This window comes from Lemur catta, chromosome 11 (genome assembly GCF_020740605.2).
Source record: "Lemur catta isolate mLemCat1 chromosome 11, mLemCat1.pri, whole genome shotgun sequence".
NCBI classification, from domain to species: domain Eukaryota; kingdom Metazoa; phylum Chordata; class Mammalia; order Primates; family Lemuridae; genus Lemur; species Lemur catta.
This window is the reverse complement of record NC_059138.1, coordinates 48,423,903-48,448,607: the sequence shown is the minus strand read 5'-3', so window position 1 is coordinate 48,448,607 and position 24,705 is coordinate 48,423,903. Positions and strand designations below refer to the sequence as shown.

General features: G+C 36.7%; 1 protein-coding gene across 1 annotated transcript in view; it reads right to left on the bottom strand.

The window, feature by feature from the left end:
• Positions 1-24,227, bottom strand: part of GRM3 (glutamate metabotropic receptor 3) — a 207,578-nt gene extending 183,351 nt beyond the window's left edge. The window contains exon 1 of the mRNA XM_045565548.1: positions 23,994-24,227. Coding sequence (XP_045421504.1) covers positions 23,994-24,074 — 81 coding nt within the window. The 5' untranslated portion in view covers positions 24,075-24,227. The remainder of the gene's footprint in view (positions 1-23,993) is intronic.
• Positions 24,228-24,705: the final 478 nt, after the last annotated feature.

The window sequence follows — 24,705 nt, the reverse complement described above, 5'->3', positions numbered from 1 at the left end:
ACCTGAAAGCCTGAATAATTCAGTAGGCAAGTGGGAACTATGAAGGTTTTAAATAGGGGAAAAACCTAATTAGAGAGGAAGTTTAGGAAGATTTATCTGATAGATGTGTGGAGAATGATTAGAATGGGAAAGACTAAAGAGAATCAGTCAAGTTGGAGACTCTAGTAATAGAACACTTAAGAGGAAATAAAATTCTGAAGCAAGATGGTGAATGTAGAGGTTGAAAGAGGAGTGGATTCAAGATGCCATTTGGAAATGGAACCAATTGGATTTATTGACTCAAGATATGGAGGCAGAATTTTTTTTGGCATTCCAAGGCCATATTAGTGGATGTATGAGAATATGAAAATCCCCTTAAAGACATAGGAAAGTCTTCAGGAAGTCCTGGTTGATGAGTTAGGATGTGATGAATTTTAGGAGCCAGCCTTACATCCAGTAGAAGTATCTAACAGGCATTTGAAAATGTGAACCTTGAGTTTGGTAAGGAGATTAGAGGTAAAGCACTAGCTGTTACCAGCTCACAAGCTGATAGTTGTAGCCAAAGGAGTAGGCAAAATTCCTGACTAAGTGAGTTTATTGTAAGTTCCTTACCCTCTTTGAGTTATGAACTCTTTTGTGAATATGATGAAAACTATGCATGTCCTTACCGGGAAAATGTGCAAAAACACAAACACAGAAGTTTGTAGACCCTAGTTTAAGCTATCTTGGAATCAAAAGAAAAGAGAACTGACAAAAGAACCTTGTAAAATACTTACATTAAGGGAACAGTATTAGGAAGAGATGACACAGTGATAGAAGACAAACCAGGGTAATGAGGGTGCTTTGGAAGATGCTTTGAAGTATTTAAAGCTGCAGAGTGCTTCAAGTGTCTGAGAACTGAGGAGAAGTTGTTGGATTTGGTGTGGATTTGGATTTGTTGATCTAGGACTAGGAAGAAATCATTCTGTAGAGTGGTGGGGACAGAAGCCAAACTACAGAGGGATAAGGAGTAATTGGTTGTGAGACTAAGTGAAGATAGTAAGTGTAGAGACTAAGTATATTCTGCTTTTATATTAAGTTTAATCATGAAGGTAAGAAGAGAGAGCAGTGATTTGAAGAAATATGTAGCCTTTGGAGGATTTTGCATTATAATTTTAAAAACATTGGGCATGTTTGTAGATAGAAGAGAAGGAATTAAGATGCAAATAAAGATAAAAGAGAAAATAGACAGCTGTTAAGAAATTTCAATTATTATTTTCCTGTTTGGTGTTACTACTAGCTATGGTTATATTTTTGGAAAACAAAATAGTGCTCACTCCACACCGATGACAGTAACTCACAGCTAAATCTTATAAGGATCTATTCACAGGACATAAGGAAACACTGAAAAACAGAACTGTGTGAAGAAGAGTAGCCAAATGTAAAGATTTTCTAGCTCTAGGTCTGGCTGAAGTGTCTTACACAAAAAAGAGGCATGATGATGGACAGTGCTGAGCAGAGGCACTTTTAGTAGCAGGAGCTAACTATTGTATCTCAGTGTTCCTGGTTCTCAATACGTGTTCATTCCCTAGTTCTTAATGCAGTTTTTCTCAGTCTTGGCTGTTCATTGGAATACTGTGAGGAAGTTTAAAAAATACTGATGACTAGGCCCCAGGCTCAGTGATTCTGGTTTTATTGGGGGTTAGGGGAGGTGTAGGCAAGGCAAAGGTTTAAAGGCGATGTCATGTGCAAGCCACTATTTCAGCATATTCACTTAAGCTTCAGTGCAGTTATACATCCTATCTAGATACTTTCCAAAAGGTGTTTGAGGAAGGTATGGTCACTAGCCGGTCCTGACAGTCTTAGAGGACTCAGTGAAGAAATTCTTATTCCCTTGGGATAGTAAAGCAGGAATATGTTTCTTGTTTCTCCTTTTACCCAACTTAATCCAGACTTTTCACTCGTAGTTGTGAGGACGCAAACACTCACAGGAGCTTAGTGTTTGGGCATTTGTAAAATTCATGCTCAGGGGAAATCTAAGGATAAGGCAAGGCTCCCAGGAGATAGACTTACTTCCCCTTCTGAAATCACCACCTGATGATCAGCTAGGCTGCAGGACAGCTGCAGTGGTTTGCTCTTGGTTGAGTAGACAGTCTACACATGGCGGGTGGGAATGAGTCTCTTTCTCAGTGACAGTTACTCTTCCACGGTAGAGCAGTCAGCCACACAATTCTATTTTCGGAATACATTTTCAGGGTAAGTCTATATTAGGCCAGTAATTCACTTCCCTTTCTACCCTCCCCTCTCCAAGATTCCCAGCTCTCTAAAGAAGGGGCCATTAGAAAGTGTGAGAATCGCCCAGAGGATTACATGAAGTTGTGGTAGCTAAAGTGAATGCCTCATTAGCATGTGAGAGAAAAGCCCAGACAACACCATCAAAGGGTGTAAAACCAATCCAATGGGGTGGAGAGGGGGTGGTTAGAATTAATTTAAATCACTTTAAAGCCAATGTGAATGAAAGAAGAATTATTTCCCTGAGAGTTATTCAGCCTGCATGTGAGTGAAAGTGTATACATTTTCATGTGAATACAAACTTGCTGATTACCTAAATTTGTTCATAAGCCATGGCCTATGTAATAAAAACAAAATTAAAAATGTTTTGACATTTCAGCTGGTCTTTGGAAACCAGAAGAATCCTATGGAGGCACAACAGGCTAAGGAGACTATCTGATTTAGCATATTACAACATGCTACAGTTACTAGAATGGTGACAATTGAAATAATGAAGACATTAAAAAAGCACAGCACTTAATTAGGCAAACTTGAATTAAGAATCTAATGAAGTCACATTTAATTTGTATCCATAAACTGGACAAAAGTTTCCCACCAAACAGGGTCAGTCTTGGAGGATTAGGGGGTGGAGGTGGTGGTTAGGGGAGGTAGAAATAAAAAAAAAACAAAAACCAAACAAGCGGGGGTGGGGAGCAGGAGGGAAAAAGGGCGAGAAGGGTTCTCATTAGCTACCCAACCTTTCCCAGCAAGCCAACAGTTTGGCTCCCTCCAGTGTCTACTTAAAGGGCCTGTTGTTTATTGAGTGGGTTAAAGTGACTAGAAGGCTTGGCAGGTAATTGTTATGGCTTGCAACCCAAAAGAAATGCCAATTGGTATTACAGGACTTGATGCTTTTGTGCTCCAGCTGGCATCTCTCAAGCACAGAGCATTTGAGGAGCAAAGTTTCCTGGAGGTTTGGGCCTGGGCAGAGGTGCTTAATATAAAAGATTGGGGCCAAGGTACATGAGCAATTGGTAGCCCATTGCTTGTGCATACTCAGTTTTACTTCTGCTGTCCACTCTCCTCCAGGGAGTATCTTCTGGGAGCAGAGTAATGCAATGTGAACCTCCACTTCCCCAAGAGTGGCTGAAATGTGATGTTGTAGCTATATTGAAAACTTGATCACATAGTGAGATAATATAATGAGTTAAAGATCTGCTTAGTGTTTATTGTAATAACCTACCTCTACTTGATGAAATCAGAAAAATGCAGAGCTAAGGAAAATCCTAAAGGGTAAATTGGGATTCTTACTGTGATGTGCACTGATATTTCTTAACTAAAAGCAAAGCAATCATTACCCAATATCATCTATCTTAGACCACAGGTATTTCCCCTCTTTCTGCTTTAGGGACCTAGTTGAATCATCCACTATTCTATGCCCTTAATTCTGTAACAATCTGGGCCAGGCAGGCAACTCTACTATTTAGGTCAGATGTGCAAGTACTGCATTGTTAGTTACCTGGTATATGTAGAGTATCAGTCATTTTACAAAAAATATTGAGGGATTTTGACTTTTGCAATTGAGAAGATCCACAAGTCTTTGATTTGATAAGTTGATTCCTGCTGCTTCCTTCCTGTCAGAGGTACTGAGCTTGAAAATGAGATCAAACTTCCAGAAAGAAATACGCTTTATATAAATGTTCCTACTCATATTATTTCATAGTCTCCTATGACAACCTTCACGTCAAAGATTTATTCTGGGTAGTTAAGTTATACAACAAAATATCTGATGTGAATTTTGGCAAGAAATTCATTAACTGGATAACTTGCCAGGAACAGGTATCCATATGGAATAAACAGAAGTTGTGAGAACAGGTAAGAGCATGCTTACCAGGGACTGCTTCTCTGAATTAGTTTCCTAATTTGCCCAGATCAAATATCATTAAGTTCATCAGTGCCTTGGTCTATCTTTTTAGTAAGATGTGCTTCATAAACAAGCCAATTTTCTCATTAAAAAAGCCCTACAATACCTAGTTTGGATACTAAAATATATTAGGAAAAAAAGGTGGTCCTAAAACTTGAAGGGCTATTTGGAGAATGTGAATAATTAAACATAAACAAAAAAAAATAACTCAACTGGCTTCAAAAGATCGAGCTCTGTTTCATATAACCTCCAGAGAGGGATATCCACTTTTAAATATAAAACCCGTCATTTATCATTGCTCAGGTTTTAGGGGAAAAATATTGTAAACATATCCATGAATACACATATTAGTCCTAAAAGGACTATTTTAGTTTTCTTAAGTGTATTAAGCCTGAGAGAGGTGATGTTTTGTGAATAGTCATATTTTTGGCTGTAAAAAAGCAAAATGCTTTCTTGAAGTATCATTCCATTTGCTTTTCTGAGAAAGCTGTTTTCTGAAGTTAATATCTAGAAAAGGGAAACTAATAAGATCATTTTCTGTGGTGTGAGATGCAAGATTCTTTCTCTCTATAAAATGGGTTATTAATTCCCAAAATCTTATCCTAGGTTCATCTGCTTATTAAGTGAAGCTTAAAACCTTTAAAGGATTATTTTACTTAAAATACATTCCAACTTCTCCTGTAATTAACATTAACATCAAGTTCTTATTTTGAACTTCAAGACTTTCAGAAAGATTACAATATAATTTAGATAAAAATGATTAGAGGGTAAGAATATTCACAAAACGGGAATGACAGAAAATATGTTTAACAGCCCACATTATTGTGTTGTCCTCAAACTTGTTCTTCCTAAGATTTTGCCAAATATAAGTAAATGTCTGACACTCTGAGTTAACATTTAAAAATACGCTTTAGTTTCATAATCACTGCAGTGTAGAAGTTATTAAAGTTATAGCAGTTCAGCATGAAAGAAGCCAGGAAATTTTCTGTATTATTTTGCTTCCTTATACCAAATGATAATGTATAAGAAATTCTCATTTTCTTAATTTTAGATCACACATAGAATCTTCATAAACAGAAGAAATATAACATATGGTTTATAGAGAAGACTGTAAAATTAATAAGTGGAGTCTATAAAGAAAATTCCATAAAAATAAGTAGAAAGCATTTGATTAATGGTTATGTTTTAATTAATATCCATATGGGATTATAACAAGAGAGTTGAATTAGTGTGATTAAAAATAGGGTATCATTACTATTAGAGCAAAGAATAAGAAATTTATGTCAGTGGCTGTCTAGGTGATGACTTGGTTTGGCCTTAGTAAAATTCAGTTAACATTTAATGAGCACCTACCACGTGCTAGACCCTAGTAGGTATTTTTGTATTTTATATTACAAATATATTTTTACATTTATATTCTGATCTTAGCAACATTGTGAGGTAGATAGTATATTGAGGTTTGAAGAAATTTAATATACTTTTCAGGATAGTACAGCTTATAAGTGATAGAACTGGGATTCACAGCATGTTCTCCCAACACCAAATGTGGTGCTCATATAACTCACCGCGTTTTCTCTCTCAAATATATTCGATATGGTAACAGTGGAAGAAAACAGAACTAAAAAAGTAGATTTCCTCATGTATCAGTTAATAGTTTGATTAATGGAAACTGTATCCTTCTAAGCCGACTTGTACAGCTGCCACAATTAATAATGATTTCTAGAATAAAAACTCTTGTATTTCAAGATTAAAATTGGTCTTAGCTATCCTTCTCAGATAGTTGAGAAAGAAACAAGACAGCTTATCTTTATCATATTTTAAAAGCAGTCTCTTTCACTGGTGTTTGAAAGATGCTGGCCAGACCTTCCCAAGGCTAAGGCTGTCACTGCCCATCTGTCTTAGAAGGTTCAATTAAGAGTGAAATTAATGATATGGGTGACTTTGGGCTTACTAGCACAGATGTGACAAGAGGAGGGGAGTATGTAGTTGAATCTTGTGGTTGTATTGGTGAATCACCCTCTTTGGGCTTCTCAACCAAATGCAACCTTCATCTGCTTGCACCAGAGTTGTGCAGGCTGTACTGGGTAGAGAGAATTTTGTCATCTGTTTTGGATGAGCCTATGTAGCTTTTGAATGCACTCTTTGTTCCAAAATCCTTAGGACACAATAGATATTCATCAACAATGCCTTGTTTCTTTTTAGTGTGTCAAAAACAATTGAGATAAACAATGTGCAGAATTTGATCTCTACTTCTAATGCATAAGTAAGCTTGAGCTTTCCCCAACAGGAATGATATATCGATATCATAGTAGGCACTCAATAAATGCTCATTGATTGATTGCTGGATTGATTCATTGTGTATGTCCTGAACAACTATGCAAACATCCAGATGATATCTAGTATCCACAATTCATACATCACCAAGTCCTTTCAATTTTTAACAACTAAAATTTTTCTTTAAATCATCCACTTGTCATCATTTCAACATCTGCCAACTTTGTTCAAGCTACCATCTTCTATATTCTGCACAATTGCAAAAAGTCCCATAACTGGTCCACCTGTTTCATTCCGACCTGTGCCCCTCAACCCCCAACATTCTCCACATTCCAGTAAGGGTATTCTTTTTAAATAAATAAATGAATGAATGACCCTATTCCTGTTTTAAGTACTTAAATGACTTTTCATTGTTCTTGGAAAAGGACGACCCTCAACATACATAATGCTGCTCATTGTTCTCAGTATTCCAGCTCCATTGGCCTGTCAGTCTCTGCTTTCTCAGTGTCTGTGCTCTGCTTGTTCATTCTGGGGAGCCTGACTTGATTTCCTTCCCTTGCCACTTAGTTAACTCTTACTCATCCTCCAGTTGTAATTTTTTTTTCATGAAAATCTGACTTCTATGATAGCAAACCCTCTTGTTAAATGTTCCCACAACAATGCAAATTTATTTTTAGTATATATCATAGTTGAAATTTAATATTTCGTTGAGAGATTTGATTAATCTCTAGCTCCCTCACTAGATAATAAGTTCCACATGGGCAGGGACTTAAATGGCTTACCATTACTCTAAGCCTAAATTCATATAAACAAACTTCTTAATGTATATGAGGCCTTTTGATCTGGCCACAGACTACTTTTTCAATCTCATCTCCAAGGAATTATAAGACACATAATTCAGCTGAATTTAAGAAATATTTATAGATTCTCTTTTGACCCATGTGCCCCTCCAGGTATCATTCCATTTCCTTGCCCACGGTTAATGCAAGACTACACAAATCAGCAGTAGTCACTGTTTCTATTTACTCAAATCCAGTTTTCTCCTCAGTCTCCTCCAGTTTTTTTTTTAACTCCCTACTCCACACTAACTTTCAATGGCTTTCAAGGTGCTAAACACATTGATCCCATCAATTTTTGGAATCAAGATTCTAAATGCATCAGTAGCAACGATTTTCTCACCTCACTTGCCCTCCCAGCAGCATGACTACAGTTTACCACTACTTTCTTCTGGGAAAACTGCTTCTCTTTGTTTTCATGATACCACTTTCTCTTGGCTTGCCTCTTACCTCATTGGCCTCTGCTTATTGTTTCTTTGGATTATACCTTCCTGGTGTGATTATAAATACTAATAGCAGTACTCCCGTGCTGGACCTGAGATTCTCTATGCTTCCATATTTACCTTTGCACCCGGAGTGATCTTGGTGATAACATGCTTTCTGCTACTAGATAACAAACAGTTTATAAATACATTTTGAATTTCTACTTAAGGGCCATTAAGTACTGTTTCATTTTCATCAATTGCATTGATATATTTCTTTATGCTGGTCCCAAATTTGAGGCAGTTTTTAAATTTAATGTGCTGCTTTAAATCATCAGGGAAAAAACTATAACATACATGAGAAACTGCAGCAAAAAATCTGAGAGGTTAAGTTCACTTGGGAAACAAATGCTGGGTTTGATGGGTCTCATGGGTATTGGAGGTTAGCTGTGCTGATGCTAAAGTATAAAGGCAAGGATACATAAAAATAATTTAGTATTAGAATGTGTTTGGAAAAAAATCACTGAAGAAGATTGTGTTTCATATGAAGTTTGTAGCTTCAGAAATTCATCTTTAAAAAAAAGTTAGTCAGGAGTCAGATTCTAAAAGACAATATCATGAAAATATTTGGGTACGTAAGAAGAATGTTTGAGCCAATGACTGACATAGCAAGGCTCTTATAAATACATAGATCTTAGATATACATAAAATCAAATATTAGAATAAATTTTTTATCATTAAAATGTATTAATTTCCTCTCAGTAGTATAAAGGCAAATACTACAGAAGGATATTAAAACTTTATCACTGAACTATGGTAATATGCCAGTTAGTCAATGTAAGCAGCTCATTGGAATTCAACAATTATTTATTGGGGGTTCATTGTGTTGAGGTCTTTTTTCTTCCATTTCTCCATTCATTGTTTATTTATTCATTCAACAATCATTTATTGTTTTTAAGACATCATTATAGGCTCTAATGATACAGAAATGACCAGGACATGGCTTTCCCTACAAGAAATGTAGGGACTAATAAGACACCATTTTTATTTTCTAGAAGAAATAATGAAAATATTGAAAGATAATCTGTGATTCTGTTAATGAGTTGTTTTCAAAGGATGTGGTTTTGGATTTTAAAGATATATGAAACAGGAGAGTTTTTCTTCCATTTGTAGCAAAATAAAAAGCATTTAAAAGTAAATTTGGTTAAGATATTTATATTATTTTTGAATATATAGTTTATAAGATAGGTGGATAGTGTTCCGGCAACTAATACATTTCCTCAACTCTGATACCATTCATTATAAGATTCACCATGAATATAAGAATAGCTTTTTGGAAAAAATATTTTATTACATAAAATGTGCAAATAAATTGAATTATATCCCAATTACAGAAACATTAAACTGTGAAAGGAAAAGTGCCTATTCTGCTTTATGGAGGAATTATAATAATAAATCAATTTACTAGCTAATGGTGGTTTCTAGCCTTGTTTGACTTATTGATTGGTTTCATGTTTTTTGATAAGTCATTTAAAAAACACATCTTGCAATTAATTTCAGAACAAAATTGGCAGCAAAAATGCTTTTTATTCTGTAAAAATTGAATTGGTCCCATCTACATTTACCAGTGCCATTTGATTCAGAGTACTTTTTTCGTTTCAAATTGTTTAAGGATACTCTGATTCCACAGTTACACAAAATTTTTTCTAACTTCAGAAAAAGAACATTAGAAAATATGGTTCTGAGTCTACATTCCATTGAATACTTTGTGCTTTTTAAAAATCCCAAACATGGCTGGGCACGGTGGCTCACGCCTGTAATCCTAGCCCTCTGGGAGGCCGAGGCGGGTGGATCGCTAGAGGTCAGGAGTTCGAGACCAGCCTGAGCGAGATCCTGTCTCTACTAAAAATAGAAATAAATTATCTGGACAACTAAAAGTATATATAGAAAAAATTAGCCGGGCATGGTGGCGCATGCCTGTAGTCCCAGCTAGTTGGGAGGCTGAGGCAGGAGGATCGCTTAAGCCCAGGAGTTTGAGGTTGCTGTGAGCTAGGCTGATGCCACAGCACTCACTCTAGCCCGGGCAACAAAGCGAGACTCTGTCTCAAAAAAAAAAAAAAAAAAAAAAAAAAATCCCAAACACGTGATTATTAATAAGTTAAATACTATACATAGCTTGTTTTCTATAAGTTCTGCACATCAGAACCATTGGCCACTTGAGGTCAAATCTATAGATCCCCAGCACCTAACATTGGGTCTGACACATACAGAAGGTGCTTAGTAAAAGTTTCTGGGAAGATAGATGGATGTACCAAAATATACTAAGTTAATGTAAATGAAGGCATTTTTACATGTACTAAGATATTAAGTACTCAACCTCCAGATCATTCCCTAAGTAGTCACCATTGTTTCTTACTATATATCCTTTTACTTTTTTAAAGTACTAAGCAAATCTAGTTCCTAAAAAAAACAGAGGAAAAAGCATTTTAGGGGTGACTCTTAGGCCTCTGTCCATGGTTTCAGGGAAGTCAAGGAAGTCTATTCTCCTGTGGACTTTATTGACTCATTTCTGCCTGAAATATTAGATGTAGGACCATGATGCCACTTACACTTATTAACTAATATTTATTAAGTAATATATAGCAGTGTTGCAATATATTAGCAAGCACTCCAACCTCTTTTTTGCTAGAACTGCATGGCCTAGTTGATATTCAATATAGATATAATTTTTACTAAGTGCTTTTATCATCAAAACAACTAATGAAGTCATGTAACCCACAAGCCTTATACATCTTCGTTGATGAGCAAGTTTGGATTTTGCAGTCAGACTTCTGATGTCACCAAGGATCTTTCTTTGGAACTATTAAAAACCAAATTATCAAAATAAAGATTTTCAAGCATTCTATTTGCTTTTTTCCTTTTGCTGATGGATTATTTTGTTCACCTTTTCCTCTTTGTTTTTTTTTTGGTATTAGGGCTTTCCAATGAGTCCTTGTGGTGTTAAGAACTATCTCTAGATATTGAGTTTACATTACAAACAAGCAAAAATTCCCAGCCTGTCAGAGATCTTCTCCTAGGATATGAGGGAAAGCAAAGTTCAACTAAACTGCACAATTAATTCATGATCACTTCTGAACAGAGAGAAAAGGTTGCTTTAAGCTGTTCTGTTCTTCTCCTAGGGATTTAAGGTCAGTTTCAAGAAGCAAAATTACTATTCTTTCTAAGTTGTCTCTCCTGATTTGTATTCCTGTAATTATCTCCTCAGGACCTCTTCCCTTTTAACTTGTAAACTTAGCTTAATAAATCAATTCAAGGATTAGCTACATGTAAATATACTATTCTGGTAGCTAGATGGACAGGTGAAGGAATAAAGTAAGACAGTTTCCTTTCCTGACCAATGGCTTCATCAGTGTATCAATTATTTTTGTTTTACACAAAGGAATCTGAAATTATCCTTTTTCCCTCCCAGAAAATAAGGGAAGTGAATTTTTTCTTTTTTTGCTTTAAATTCTCTCCCTCTCTCTCCCTTTTAATATAAAGATTAAAAAGCATTGTCTTTAAGCAGTAGACAAATTCTGGAGATCAAAAGAACAAATAGTTTATAAAGAAATAAGTCCTTAAAATCTGATTACTTTTAGCAGCAGCTAATTCTCAAGCCATTGAAATTAGATGATTTTGTCTTAAAACAAGAAACACAAGCAGTTAAATATATTCTGCTCCATACACGATCCCATATTTGACTATACTACTGATTTTTATTTCTAAAAAAGAGCTGAGAATGTCACTAGATTTTTAAGTTGTATTTAATTTTCAAATCAAGGAACATAAGATAATTATTTCAAATTTTTTTCTGCATATTATACATTCTAGTTTTGGGATGCTTTCCCAAGAGGTAGTATAGTCAACTGGTCAAGTTCGTGAGCTCTGGAGCCAAATGTCAGGTCTAAATCCTAGCTATACTCTTCCTTTGGAAACTTGTGTTAGCACCTGAGTTTCCTCTTCTATAAAATGAGGATAATAATAGTACCTACCTCATAGGTCTATTGTGAGGATTAAATCAGTTAATATAGGTAAGCAAATAGGACAGAGACTAGCACATAGTAAGCACAGAATAAAAGTTATTATTTACAATATCCTTGCTCTTATGAAAATGCTATAGTGAATATGTGTGTGAACCACATTTACTTTATTTTGAAGTATTGTGATGAAATTTGCATTACATGGAGTACCTTGGGATGCAATTACTGAGCACTGGTGGGAATTAGTATTACAAATAAAATTTATGAGTCCTCTCCTATGAAAACGTCTGAAATGTGCTTTTATTTATGAGAATTCAGAAAGGAGGAGTCTGCCTTGAAGCTGACTTTCTTGGGATGTTTACTCAACTCTCAGTGTTTATGGTTTTCTCTGTTTCTTGTTACTCATATCTCACTGCTTAAGGTGAAGTAAACAGGTGAAATATTTGCAGAATGAGGATCAGTTGAGGAATAAGGAAACATTTCTAGCATTTTATTGATGACTCTGCTATTTAAACAGCAATCAACATTTAAATTTATAAATAGGACCCAATTATTTATTTATTTGGGGGATGTAACAGGGTACTGATTCTGACTTGGGATGCTGAATTCTTTTTATTGACAAAGTTTACTTATAGAAATTATATGGCTAAAAGGAATCTTAAAAATCAATACCTCAATATCAAAGATCAGGAAAGATGAGCTCCAGAGTGACTTAATTAACCACTACTCCATTTGTTCAATAAATATGTATTGATCTTTTACTATGCAGTACTTGCTCTGCTGAGTAAGAGAGATACAGGCATGGCACGGTCTCTGTCATTTTAGCACTTACAGACTACAGTAGGGAGATAGACAATTATAATAAAGTGTGATGAAGGGAAGTACGGAGAGTTTAGCGATTGCATAGCAGGAGGAACTATCCTACTCCAGGAAGTCAGAGGTGGTGTAGAATTTAAACTGAGCCCCGAAGAAGGGGTGGGAGTGGACCAGTGCAATGGGAAGTGGCACAGCCTATAGGAAGGCCTGGGGAGTGAGAGGCAAGGCATGCAAGCTGTTTGGTTTGAATGGAACAAGAAGTGTGAGGGGAAAGGGATGAGGCCTAAAGCTGGACACATACAACGTCTCTCAATTATCCAAGAGCAATGGAAAGTCTTTTGGGAGTTTTAAGCAGAGGTTAACATGCTTAGATTTGTATTTTTTAAAGCTAATTTTGGCGACAGCCAGGTGAATGAACTTAGAGGGGTAAGACAAAGGTCAGCAAGGCCAGTAGGTGGCTCTTGCAGAGCTCAGGAGAGAGACAATGTTGGCTTAACCTGCTGACTATGGATAATGCAATCAAATCACAGGCACATAGAAAATACTGATTTCATTTCTAAGTCTTGTTTTAAAAGAGTTAGTATTAATATGTTTATTGTTACATTTTCCCATGACCCAAATTCCTGAAAAATAGTCTTTTAAAAAAGCTCTCCTTCTTTCCTTTATTAAACAAGGGATTTGGTACAGCATGCTCTTTTTCATTCTAGAAGAAGGAAAATGATTAGCTTAATTGTTTTGGCTGGTGTTTTTTACCCAGCAGCTAATTCCTACCTACTAGGCACTATTCATCTTTCTGTCTGTTAGATTCATTCCATGCTTTCTATTCCCACTGCCACTGCCCTAGTTTAGGCCATCATTACCTCTCACCTGGACTGTTGCCATAACCTGCCAAATCATCTCCCTGCCTCCCAAACCTTTATTTCCTCCTATTTATCTTTACATTGTGTTTTCAGATTCCCCTGCTCAAATGCCTTCAGAGGTTTCCCTCTGCCTACAGGAGAAATGTTAGCATTATTCCATCTGCTCTTCTGCCCTGTCCTGACCCGCATACAACCTATCATTAAACTAAGCCAGATTACACACTACTCCCCAGATAAATTTCACACACTCTCTCTCTACCTTTGCATAGGTCTAGGATGGCATCCTTCACTTCCTGAAATCTTAACAATTTTTTCAGGGTCCAGGTCAGAAGTAAAATTTTCGTGATACCTTCTGTAGTTATGCCAAACAGAAATATTATTTTTCACTTAAGGGTCTCACAGCTGAGCTCCTGAATTTTCCCGCTATTGTAGTTACGTATATGCACATATCTCATCTCTCCTATAAGACAAGTTCTTAGGGTGAGAACAGTGTCTTATTTTTCTGTCTGTCCTCCTCAATACCTTGCCCAGTGCCTTGAAAGTAGCAGATAGTCAGTAAGGATTTATTTCATCAAATTGATGTCACTTTTTAATGCCAAATTTTTAAATTTTTATATGGATTTGTTCTGTTTGACACCCAAAATGCCTTCAGAAAAATGGTACCATTTATGGATTAAAATTAAGAATATAACAATAATTCTTATTTTTAAAGTGTGACATAAGGGGAGAAATTAACATTAATATTTCAGGTTTCTTCATTCATTAAATATGTGTTATATATTGTTATATGTTATTTGCATTATTATAGACTGGTAAAAAAGTCAGTTATTCATCAAGATTAATCTGGTAGCTGATACTGCCCTTTCCAGCTTGTCCCAGTGTTTTTACATTACATCATTATTTTTTTTATAGCATCTTAGTTCTCTTATTTACAGTCTGTCTCTCACTAGTCAGTGTAAGCTAAGTGAGAACAAAAATACATTTAAATTTTTGTTGCTCATTGCTATGATATCTCTAGAATAGTGACTAGACAGGCACTCATTAAATATCTGGTAAATAAGTAATTGAATGAAGAGGGAGAGACTGGAGGAGATAAACTGTTAGAATTGAGAGAAGAGTGATAATAACTTGGGCTAAGGTTTTGGCAGTGGTAGGAGAGAAAAGAATTTACCATAATATTCAAGTTATGAAGAAGAAATCAACAGAGGACCAAACGGAAGAGGAATGTCACAGGCAATTCCAAGATTTTGAACTATTTTCTGGGGAAATAAGATGGCCCTCCTAGGATCTAGAAGTAAGAAGAAAGGTGCTGGTTTGGGGAGGTGATGGGTTTTAGTCTTTAGATATATGGAGCTTGATGTGTCGGTGGGAGAATCCAGTGAAAGTGCCATCATCGGGCAGGTCAAGAAGCCAGGCTCTGCTGGAGATACAGTGTAACTTTCAACAATTTAACATTTTTGGGTCTGAGACACCTGAGCTTGAAAATTCAGACTTTTTAAATGTTTGAGAAAGTGGGTATGTGATGCTTTTTATTGCTTTTCTCTTCATGAAGTCAGTTATTAGGTGGAATTCACATGGACGAAAAGAGGTAGCAGAGACTCCCGGGAGGTAAAGCTGGTGGCCCAGTCTGAACCCCCGAGGCCCTGCTGCCAGTCCCTCATTTCCTCTCTAGTATTTTTCCCATGTGGCTCTGAACACTGCTTAGGAAACTATCTTTGGCAGTGTTTGTGAGGTTTGCCAGCTTTAGCTAGCAACCATTCGCTTGAACGAAGTCGAAGCTGAGTGAAGAAAGTGTGAATTGCCAAATGAGGTTTGCTCCCTCTTCCCCACTCTGCAGATCTGGAGGGCAGAAGGGAGAATTGTGACAGAACAATGACTTCCCACATCCCCTAGCTCACAAGGACATAGCTATAAAGACAATTTGAATTTTAATTGTGCAGTTATCCAAATTGAGAGGAGTTTCTATTCTTAGAAATAGAAATGATCTTTTCATTAATGATACTCTTCAAACACCAGTAACTTCTCTTTCTAATACATCAATAGCACAATGATAAAATAGAGGATAAAAGATAAAAAAAATGAGAAAGTTTCCTAATAAGAATATCCAAAAGATATTTATTACATGTGCTTTTATATCTTTTAGGAATTTATTATAGGCAATAGAAGAAAAATTCCTTTTCAATGATGACAATATGAGATTTCTGGAAAATTAATCCATTCATTCTACTCATAGAAACTGTGCTTTACCAGTCGAGCTTAATTAATTAATTAATTTGTACTGAGGCTTGTAGAATGTATTTTCGACAACTGGTTAATCCAATTAGAATGGACTTGATGTGGGGAATTATTTGGTACAAGCAATTCACTGTATATTGTCTGTGTGACCATCTTTCTATGTGTAATTGTCATGGACTGAATATTCTTGTGCCTAAAAAAATTCATATCCTGAAGCCCTAACCCCAATGTGATGGTATTTAGTAAGAGGGCCTTTGGAAGATAATTAGGTTTAGATGAGGTCATTAGAGTGCAGCCCTAATGATGGGCTTAGTGTCCTTAAAAGAAGGAGACCAGAGCTCGCTCTCTTTCTCCTTCTCATGTAAGGACAAAGCAAAAAGGCAGCCTGGGGATAGCACCCTCATCAGGAGCCCAATCTGCTGGCACCTTGATCTTGGACTTTGCAGCCTCCACAAATATTAGATATAAATGTTTGTTGTTGAAGCCATTCAATACATGGTATTTAGTTATAACAGCCTATGCAGACTACAGCAATGTTTCTTAAACCACAAGAATAATCTTAGGTTTAATATGTGGATTTCTAAACCCCAACGTAGACAGTATTTGTTTCAGTTAGTCTGAAATGCATGTGTCCTAGTATTTTTCATTTTAAGTAAACTTCAAAGTGATTCCAAATGCAGGCTCTTCTGGGCAATAATTTGACAAACAGTATTTACAGTACAAGTAAGCAGATGATTGTTTTTTATCCAATAGGTGGGAGGGTGGTATGGAAAGGGAGAGGAGAACTGTTCTGACGTTGTCCCTCCACTTTCTTACTCTTCCTTGTTTTAAACATTCCAAAGTTTTCCATATGAGGGACATACCTAAAGCTACCAGCTTCTTTCCCGTGTTGTTACATCACATAGCAACAAACACAAATTTAGGATCTTAGAAGAAAAAATATAGAGAGAGTGGGCACTCTATAACACCTCAATTTCCTTCCTACCAGTGCTTCATTTGTTCAATATTTTCTCTCAAATTACTGAATTATGAGCATTCAAGAAATCATAGCCAAGAAAGGGTTTGTCTTAGGCAAAATTGTGAAGTAGGTGAAAATTCATAAATTAATTGTTCATTCTGCCCACTTCCCACCAAACTGGGTAAAGTTAACTTTTCTGATAAATGAACCTTTGAATTCAGAGTGTGTTGGAAGGTTAGTACTCTATGCAGATCTAGAAATATATATTCTTTAGTACTTCTTGGATTAAATATTTATACTTTAGTTTAAATTTGGAAAATTGAATGAACCAAGGAAGGTACTGGGAGGTATTTTGGGGGGTCTGGGGGTAGTGGGGCTTTTGGCATCTCTCAAAATATTTTTCCCAAGGGCAGGTCTTGAACAAAATCTATGGAAGAGTTGTGTTAGAAATCTAAGTTCCATGTCTTGGCTCTTTATCAATTTGAAGTTAAATATGATCCAGTCATCAGTCTACCTGGACTCTACAGAAATCATTGGGATTAATGCATCAGCATGTAGAGGGTCTCTGCTTTTTCAGGAAAAATAAGATGTTTCAAAATAGAAACAGTTAATTATATTCTCCAGATCTCATTTTCTCCTTGAGGCAGATACAAATTCCAACTGTTTCTGACCTTGTAGTGTCTTCTGTCAAATTGGCATGTATTTTGACATATTTTGTGAAAACAGTTTCCATTATGTTGTATTCACCAACACATGGTACATTGAAACTGTTAAGCAAAATACAAAATATTACTAATAATCTATCTGCTATGTATTATTAACAATTAAAAGAAACAGCTTCCACCAGATGGAGGAACAGATCTGTGGTATCTATTCATTTTTTATGTCCAATAAGTACTCTAGCACAAATCAGAGAAAGACCCTCAAATAAAGACTCATGTTTCAACTCTTTTGTTGTGTAAAAAGGCATATAAACTCGTGAAATCAAGACAGCAAGTGTCCTGTTTGTGGGAAAACCCCCAGGTCAGAGAATAATAAATTAGGAGTTGTCCCAAAGCAGCCCTATGGACTGGGTCTTTGGAGTCACCAGTAGGTCACTTTGCTTCTCTTATTGTAAATGTGCTTAAAATTTACAATCCCTCAGCCCCTCTAGTTTCATGCTATGTATATTTTGTGGATAAATGCCCCAACAGGAAAAATGCTGAGAGTTTCATAAAATAAAGATGAACCATTACTATTTCAGTGGGGTAAAGAAATTTGAAAATTTTACTAGCCTACAAAACATTTTTACCAACTTGTTTTCTTGGTGGGAAGTAGTTAGGTTATAAGAGGAGAGAAACATCAGCATTTTAGCCTTAACAAGCAGAAATTCTATTCACCTTCTTGCTGGCTATTTGTGAGACTATATTCTTGTCACTGTATTTAGTTTTACAGATTGTGATATTCATTAAAATCGGGCTCCAAGAAATGTGTTCCTCTCACATTTTTAGACCTGGTGTTTCTTTCTAATCTTGTTAATAAATCCATGAGCTTCATAGATTTTTTTCTATTTCTCGGGGTTTTTTCCCCTTAGTCCTAGTTAATTATAAATAATGTTTTAGTTATTTCTTCCATTTGTATTTCTTTGCCTCTCAGAAGGTACTGTGTTTGTCTGAGGGTGGAGGAAGACCCAGTCTGTGGAACTCTGCTCTGGATTTGCTTTCATTGGTTATTGTTCTTCTTCTTTACCCAAGTATGTCCCTCTACCTGGAGCTCAGAAAATACTCATGGAATGAAATAAAGCCTGACAAAAAAAAAAAAAAAATATATATATATATATGAACTGGGAGGTAACATTGCACAGTAGTAAACAGAATAGGCCTTGGAGTAAGAAAGTAAGTTTTGAATTCCAGTTATTGCCTTGTGAACTACCTGAACTTGGGCAAGTTACTTGATCCTGCTGGGCCTCCATTTCCTCTTCTGTAAAATGGGAAACATAGTACCTATCTCATAAGGTACTATAAGGTTCTTGTGGTATTAGGTCAGGTCAGATAATCCATGTAATGTTATAGCAGAGCTCTTAGCACAGGACAATTGGTCAATAATTGTCTTCTATCATTATGATCTATCATTAGTTTTGTCAAAGCAGCCAGCACAATGTCTTTATAAGGCATCAGAATATATATACATTTAAATTCTTAAATATGAATAAATCTGTTAGTGAAGGAACAGATTTTTTTTATTCAGTCGATATTCTGATAATGTCTTCACTCTACAGTTTCAAGTTTGATTTTTGCAGCACCTTCAACTTTGCACCTGTTTGTGAAACTTTAGGTGTGTTTTAACAGTTTTTGTATCCCCACTACATGTCCCTGAATCTTGTTTTGGTCATAGTAGGTGCTTAATAAATATTTATTGACTCATTGTTTCCCTATTAACTATTTTTTCTTTCTGATGATGTTAGATTCTTTCTTAGGGGAGTCTCCTCAATTTTATACTTTTAATACTCCCATATACAGGTTATACATTTTTTTCAAACTATGTTTCTAGTATCATGGTTTTAAAAATTTTTATCTGTTTGATGGATATTTATACTCTTCTAGCTGAATTTATTCAAACATTTGTGTGTGTGTAGTGTGTGTACAGGCAATGGTACAGAAGCAAGTTTTGATAAGGAACTTAGGATGAGAGCTACCTGGGGCTTTCTGTGGAGATATCTTTTCTATATATGGTTTTATTTTCAAATATAGTGTTTCAGTCTATGTTGTATAAACAATATCTGAATGTTTTCCAAGTTTATTTCTCTCCTTAAAGTACAGTGTACAATTTCCTGTTCCATCAAAAGATTGCTTATTTGATGAGGAAATCTTTATTTTATGTAGACACAGACTTCTTAGGATGCTTCTCTGTTCCAGGGAGAAGTCACAAGTATATTAATGGCCTACTTTTTCTGTACCAAGAAAATTGATTTCCCCTTTGTTTCTAAGGAAAATCATTTCGAGGGTACTCACCACTATGTGATGAATGGTACTATAAAAAACACTTTGGGCCTTCAGCAGGGAGAATACTGGTTTAAAAATTATTTATTTCATGCAGTCTAATTTTATTCTTTGAAAAGTACATTCACTTTTGGAATGACGCCTCCTTATTGTTTCCTTAACCTAATCCATGTGAATATCTCTATGTACCATCTAATGCTCAACAAGCAGTAAATAAGACAGAACTAAATTGTGTTTTTAGCTGCTGATTCACCTTACTTTTAGTCTTATATTTTGTAGACTTGCCAAGTGTAACCAAGGAACTTATTTCCTGATTTATATCATTTACTTCTCTCCTGTCTAGCAGAACTTGTACTTCAATGCCTGGGACTTGGAGAAACAATTGAGTGGGATGGTGAGTCTACCAAGATATTTTGCTTAAGAATCTTAAAGAAGCCTACCCACGGATATTTTGGAGACAGATTTTAAGTGAACAAAGTAAAAACTTGTTTTTTTCTTGTGGTTATTTCAGGCTTTTCTATTTTTAAAGTCATCTTCACATATGGTACCTCCATATATATCTAAATATATTCCACATTGATATATGCATGATTTAAGCTTACTTTTCATAATACAGCACCATGACTAATTTGGCGTTAATTCTACTGGGTTTTTCAGATCGTTTCAGTATGACGGGGCTACTGCCAATTCTAACAGAATTATTATAGTGTGTTAACATACACATCTAAACTATATACACTATTATATTCCTGGCACATTCTATTAATTATGGAAATCACTTTCATTTCAATAGTGGAATTTACATGACAACAGTTTCTGGGGCTCGGCTGATCATCAGACCAACATGTCACAGAATTCCCTTGTAGTGTGGGTGTTGACAGGATTCTGCTGACAACAAATTTGCAATGAAAATGTCTCATAAATATGCATCCACATAGAACATTACTTAGAAGGGATCATCTCAATATTCACTAGGTCATTAATGTCAGAGAAGACAATTTAATCACTCTTACATTAATAAAATAAATTATTAGGAACATATAGTCATACATACATATATATAAATGGCCTAAAAGGTGTGTCTTAAACATTTAGCAAAGATGTCTCGATATAGAATTGTCAACTTTGTGTTCTCTCCTGTAACTATGTAATGCTTTTGTATTTTATAATTGCTGTATAAATGTTAGATGAAGACTCTAAGTCAGACAAGACGATAGTCTAGTCCAGAGGGGTTACAATAGGAAGTAAGTAACAAGATAAAATAGAATTGGGGGAAAACCAGGCTGAATATCACAACAAAGTTCTTAATAAGGAAAACCATTAGACCGTGAAATAGTCTTTCAAAGGCTCTGGAAGAAGTCATTACGTGAGCCATTTAAAATCAGACTGGACTTAAATACTCCAAAATACAGTAGGCTATGGGGACCAAGACTACATTAGAAGTGGGAGGAGGGGGATGACCTCATAGTTTCTACCATCTCAGTGACTGCTGTGATTGTACTCATTTTGTGTTCAGATTTTGTAGATAATCTTCTATCATTTTTTGCTACTTCTTGGGAGCAATTTCAACAAATTCATCTAAAGTAGAATTGGATGCATTTAGTATAGTCTCAAAAGAGGCGAGAATGCACAAACTCAGTTTAAAATAGCAAAATGAGACGACTATGAGTAAACACCTACTCCTTATTTGGGAGTTACTCCTAGAGAAAACAAGTCTCACTCTGGAACTCTGGCCACATTCCAATGTACATAAAAACAAATTCTAGTTTTCAATAGTGATTAATTTTCATTTATTATGTTTAATGGAATCTTGAGATGATGTTTAGTTCAGGAAAACAAATTAAAACATTTTATCCCCAAGCCATTGGGCTAAATTTTGGCAGGAGGTTGCTAGGACCCTGGAAGAAGATAATGCTTCATTTTGTGATGGATCACTATTAGAGGAATGAACAAGAAAGAGAAGATGGTTTAATCTGGAAAAAAAAATAGTTTAACATGAAATAAGAAAGAGGAAAATGTACCCAGGGAAGTTGTCAAATGTTATTGCTGTGGCTCTTTCAAAATAAGACCATTTTCAGTTTTGTGTTGCTGCAACTGATCACCTGTCATGAATTAGAGAAGTGAAACAGGTGATCTTTTGACAATTATCTCAATTTTTTCACAAATATTAATTTCAATATAAATAAAAATGAAGATCAATCAATTTTATGCTATATTTGTATTTGTTCAACTTTACTAATTTTAATTGCAGCAACGTAAAATCAGAGCTGAGCTCATCATTTTGATATTTGGTAACTGTGGGGTAAAGAATTTGATTTACACTCACTTCTTTTAATATGTACAACGCAACTTTTAAAAAAGTCTATCATACACAAATGAGTGAGTCATGGAACATATTTTCATTATTTATAATATTATCTGTTCATGTAACTTTCCACACTTTTTTTTCAATTTACTGGTCATATATTTCCAAAGTGTAAAAAATATCATTAAATTTAAATAAAGAGAAAGTGGCCCTTTCCTCCAAGCCCCAAAGTTTAACCTATTTGTGCTGCTTAATTTCTATGATTTAAGTTTCACATTTCATTGGTATGGGTTTAGCTCATAGAACTAGAGTTTCATACCTAGATTTTGTTTTGTTTTGTTTTCTTGGTGGGGATGGGAGGGTTACCGATACTAAAAGGTATTGTTACCATATTCTTCTTTTTAGTCCAACGAATGTAGGTATTCTGGAATTTTCATTGTTTTATTTGTGAAAGTATAAGTTTCAAGACTTCCTCTCCTCATTTTCCATCCTAAGCACCTGTGTTACTCTGAACATAAATCAAGATAACTTTAGGGCATATTTATTCAAAATATCTGATACTCCTGCTGGGTGATGAAAAACTGAAAGGATGGCCAGGTAAAGTCTACAGGTGTGGGAAATCTTTGTAAATATAAGACACTGACATTATGAAAGGAAAATATTACAATATTTTCTGGTATACAATAGTTTCCAAATGTATTCAAATTCTATTGGGCTATTTTTAGGAAAAAAACATGTAGCAATATATTAATAGAACCATAACTAATAAATAGAGTATCTTAAACATCTTTGGTAAGAACTGTAATCCACATGAGTTTAGCATAATGACAGTCTAGATGTTTTTAGCAACACCTATATTAAATATACTTATGCAAACAATTGGAGTTCAAGTAGCAGCATTAAAATATGGAAGAGAAAAACCAAAGCAGACTTAGACTTAGGTAAATGAATACTGTCTCTCTTCAAATAAAGGCTTATTTTTTCCCCTGAAGAAATATAATATAACTCTACTGAACAGTTCTAAGAGCCAGTAGTACAAAGAAATTCAAGCAAAGAAACTCAGAGTAACGAAGTATTGTTGAGGTCCTTAACTCACACTAACCTCAACTCATATTAATCTCAGATGTGCATATTCCAATATGTAACTATATATAGACCCCAAACGTATCTAGTACTATTTAAATAACAGTAGAAATTTTATAAGCAAATTATTTGAATACTTAACCACAGATCTTTAGAAATGTACAGTTTAATTTGTTTTCAAAATTGATAATCTGTAAAATACTTAAAAAGCAGGAACACGCCCCCTTAATATATTTATCCATAAGTGTTATACCTTAGAGAATCTCCTACGTCTGTGTTAACCCAAGGAAGAATTAGAATGAAATTTAAAAGGAATCCTTAAGAAACAAGTTTATTGGATATATTACCTAGTCTATTTTTAGATCGCAAATCGCCCGCCCTCTCTGAGTTATCTCACTGTCAGATAAGAGAATGGAACCGGATCGATGAAAAGATATGCTCCCAGTCTGGCTTTTCAATTTTTCGCTCAAGCCAAAAGGAGCAAAGGGCAGCGAGTTAAGGTTCCTTTCCAAGCATGCTTGCGGGAGGGAGCACCTCTGGCCACCTCTGGCTACCGAGCTTATCCGGGCTGCGTGGGCCAGGTCCGCTGCCTGCTGCCCACCTCTCCTGGCAACCTCCACACCCACATGGAACCGCCAGTGTGTCAGCCAGTCACCGCACGGTTTCCTGTGCACAAAGCCTTAGGAACCCCCAAATAGAAACGACTCCTGAGTCCAGAGCAGAGCTGGAGGTGGTTGGCTGATGAGATTGGTCTCTCTTGGGGTCTGTGAGCGCCGGTTAGTCCATCCTCATCTCTCACCCTGGCCGCAGATCTGTGCCCTGCAATCTACCTCCTCTCGGAGACACAGACGTGCGCGCACACACACACAAACTCTCACTCGTGCACATCCCCATCGCCTCTGCCCCCCGTCCTTCCCAACCCCGGCAGAACTGTAGGGACCGGTCCGCGCTCTGCCTCAACTTTCCCCGCTGCGCCTGCCCCGCGCGGCACCCGAGCTTCCGCGCCCTAGCTGGGCTCCCCCCAGAGGGACACGTCCTCCTCTGGGCCCCTTACCTCGCACCCACTCCTGGCAGGAACTGGAGCTGACCGTGGTGGCAGCAGCGGCAGTGAGCCTGCACCGGGGCTCTGGCTCATGGTTGGTCCTCCTCATCCGACACAAAAGAGGTAGCTTGCTGGCTTTGTCCTTCCCAGATCCGAGGGAGAAGTTATTTTGCCCCCGAAATGGCCAACTTGTGCGCCCAGCTTCCTGTCACCGTGGCCCCTGCCCCCGCCCCCTCCTGGCTGCACGCTGGACCCCTGCCCGGTGGCAGAGCATCAGGCCTCCGAGTCAGTTGGGAGTGGGAAAAGGGAGGGGTGGAAGAGAAGAGAGGGAGGAGGTTGGGGAAAGGGGGGACCCAGTGGTCTTCCGCGGAGGGGAGGGGAGCACTTCCCAGTGGAGTCCCCCTCCTCCTTCTCTGTACAGGCAAACCCACTTCGTAGGCGGGGAAGCAACTTTCCTTCACCTTGACCAGGCTGAAACCATCGCATCTAATTGGGACTCTCAGCAGAGGCACGGACCTTCTGGCATCCTCTCCTCATTCTTTCTCCTTTTCTCCCTCTCTCGTTTTCCTTTTCCCTCCTCCCCTCCCCCTTCCTCCCTCCTTTTATAGGGGTGTATCTGCAGAGTCTTCAGTGAGCCAGGGTACCTAGATGAGAGGATTATCACACGGAAAGCTGGGGCGGGTTTGTTGGCCGCTTTGCCTCACTGTCTGAAATCCTAAGGTAG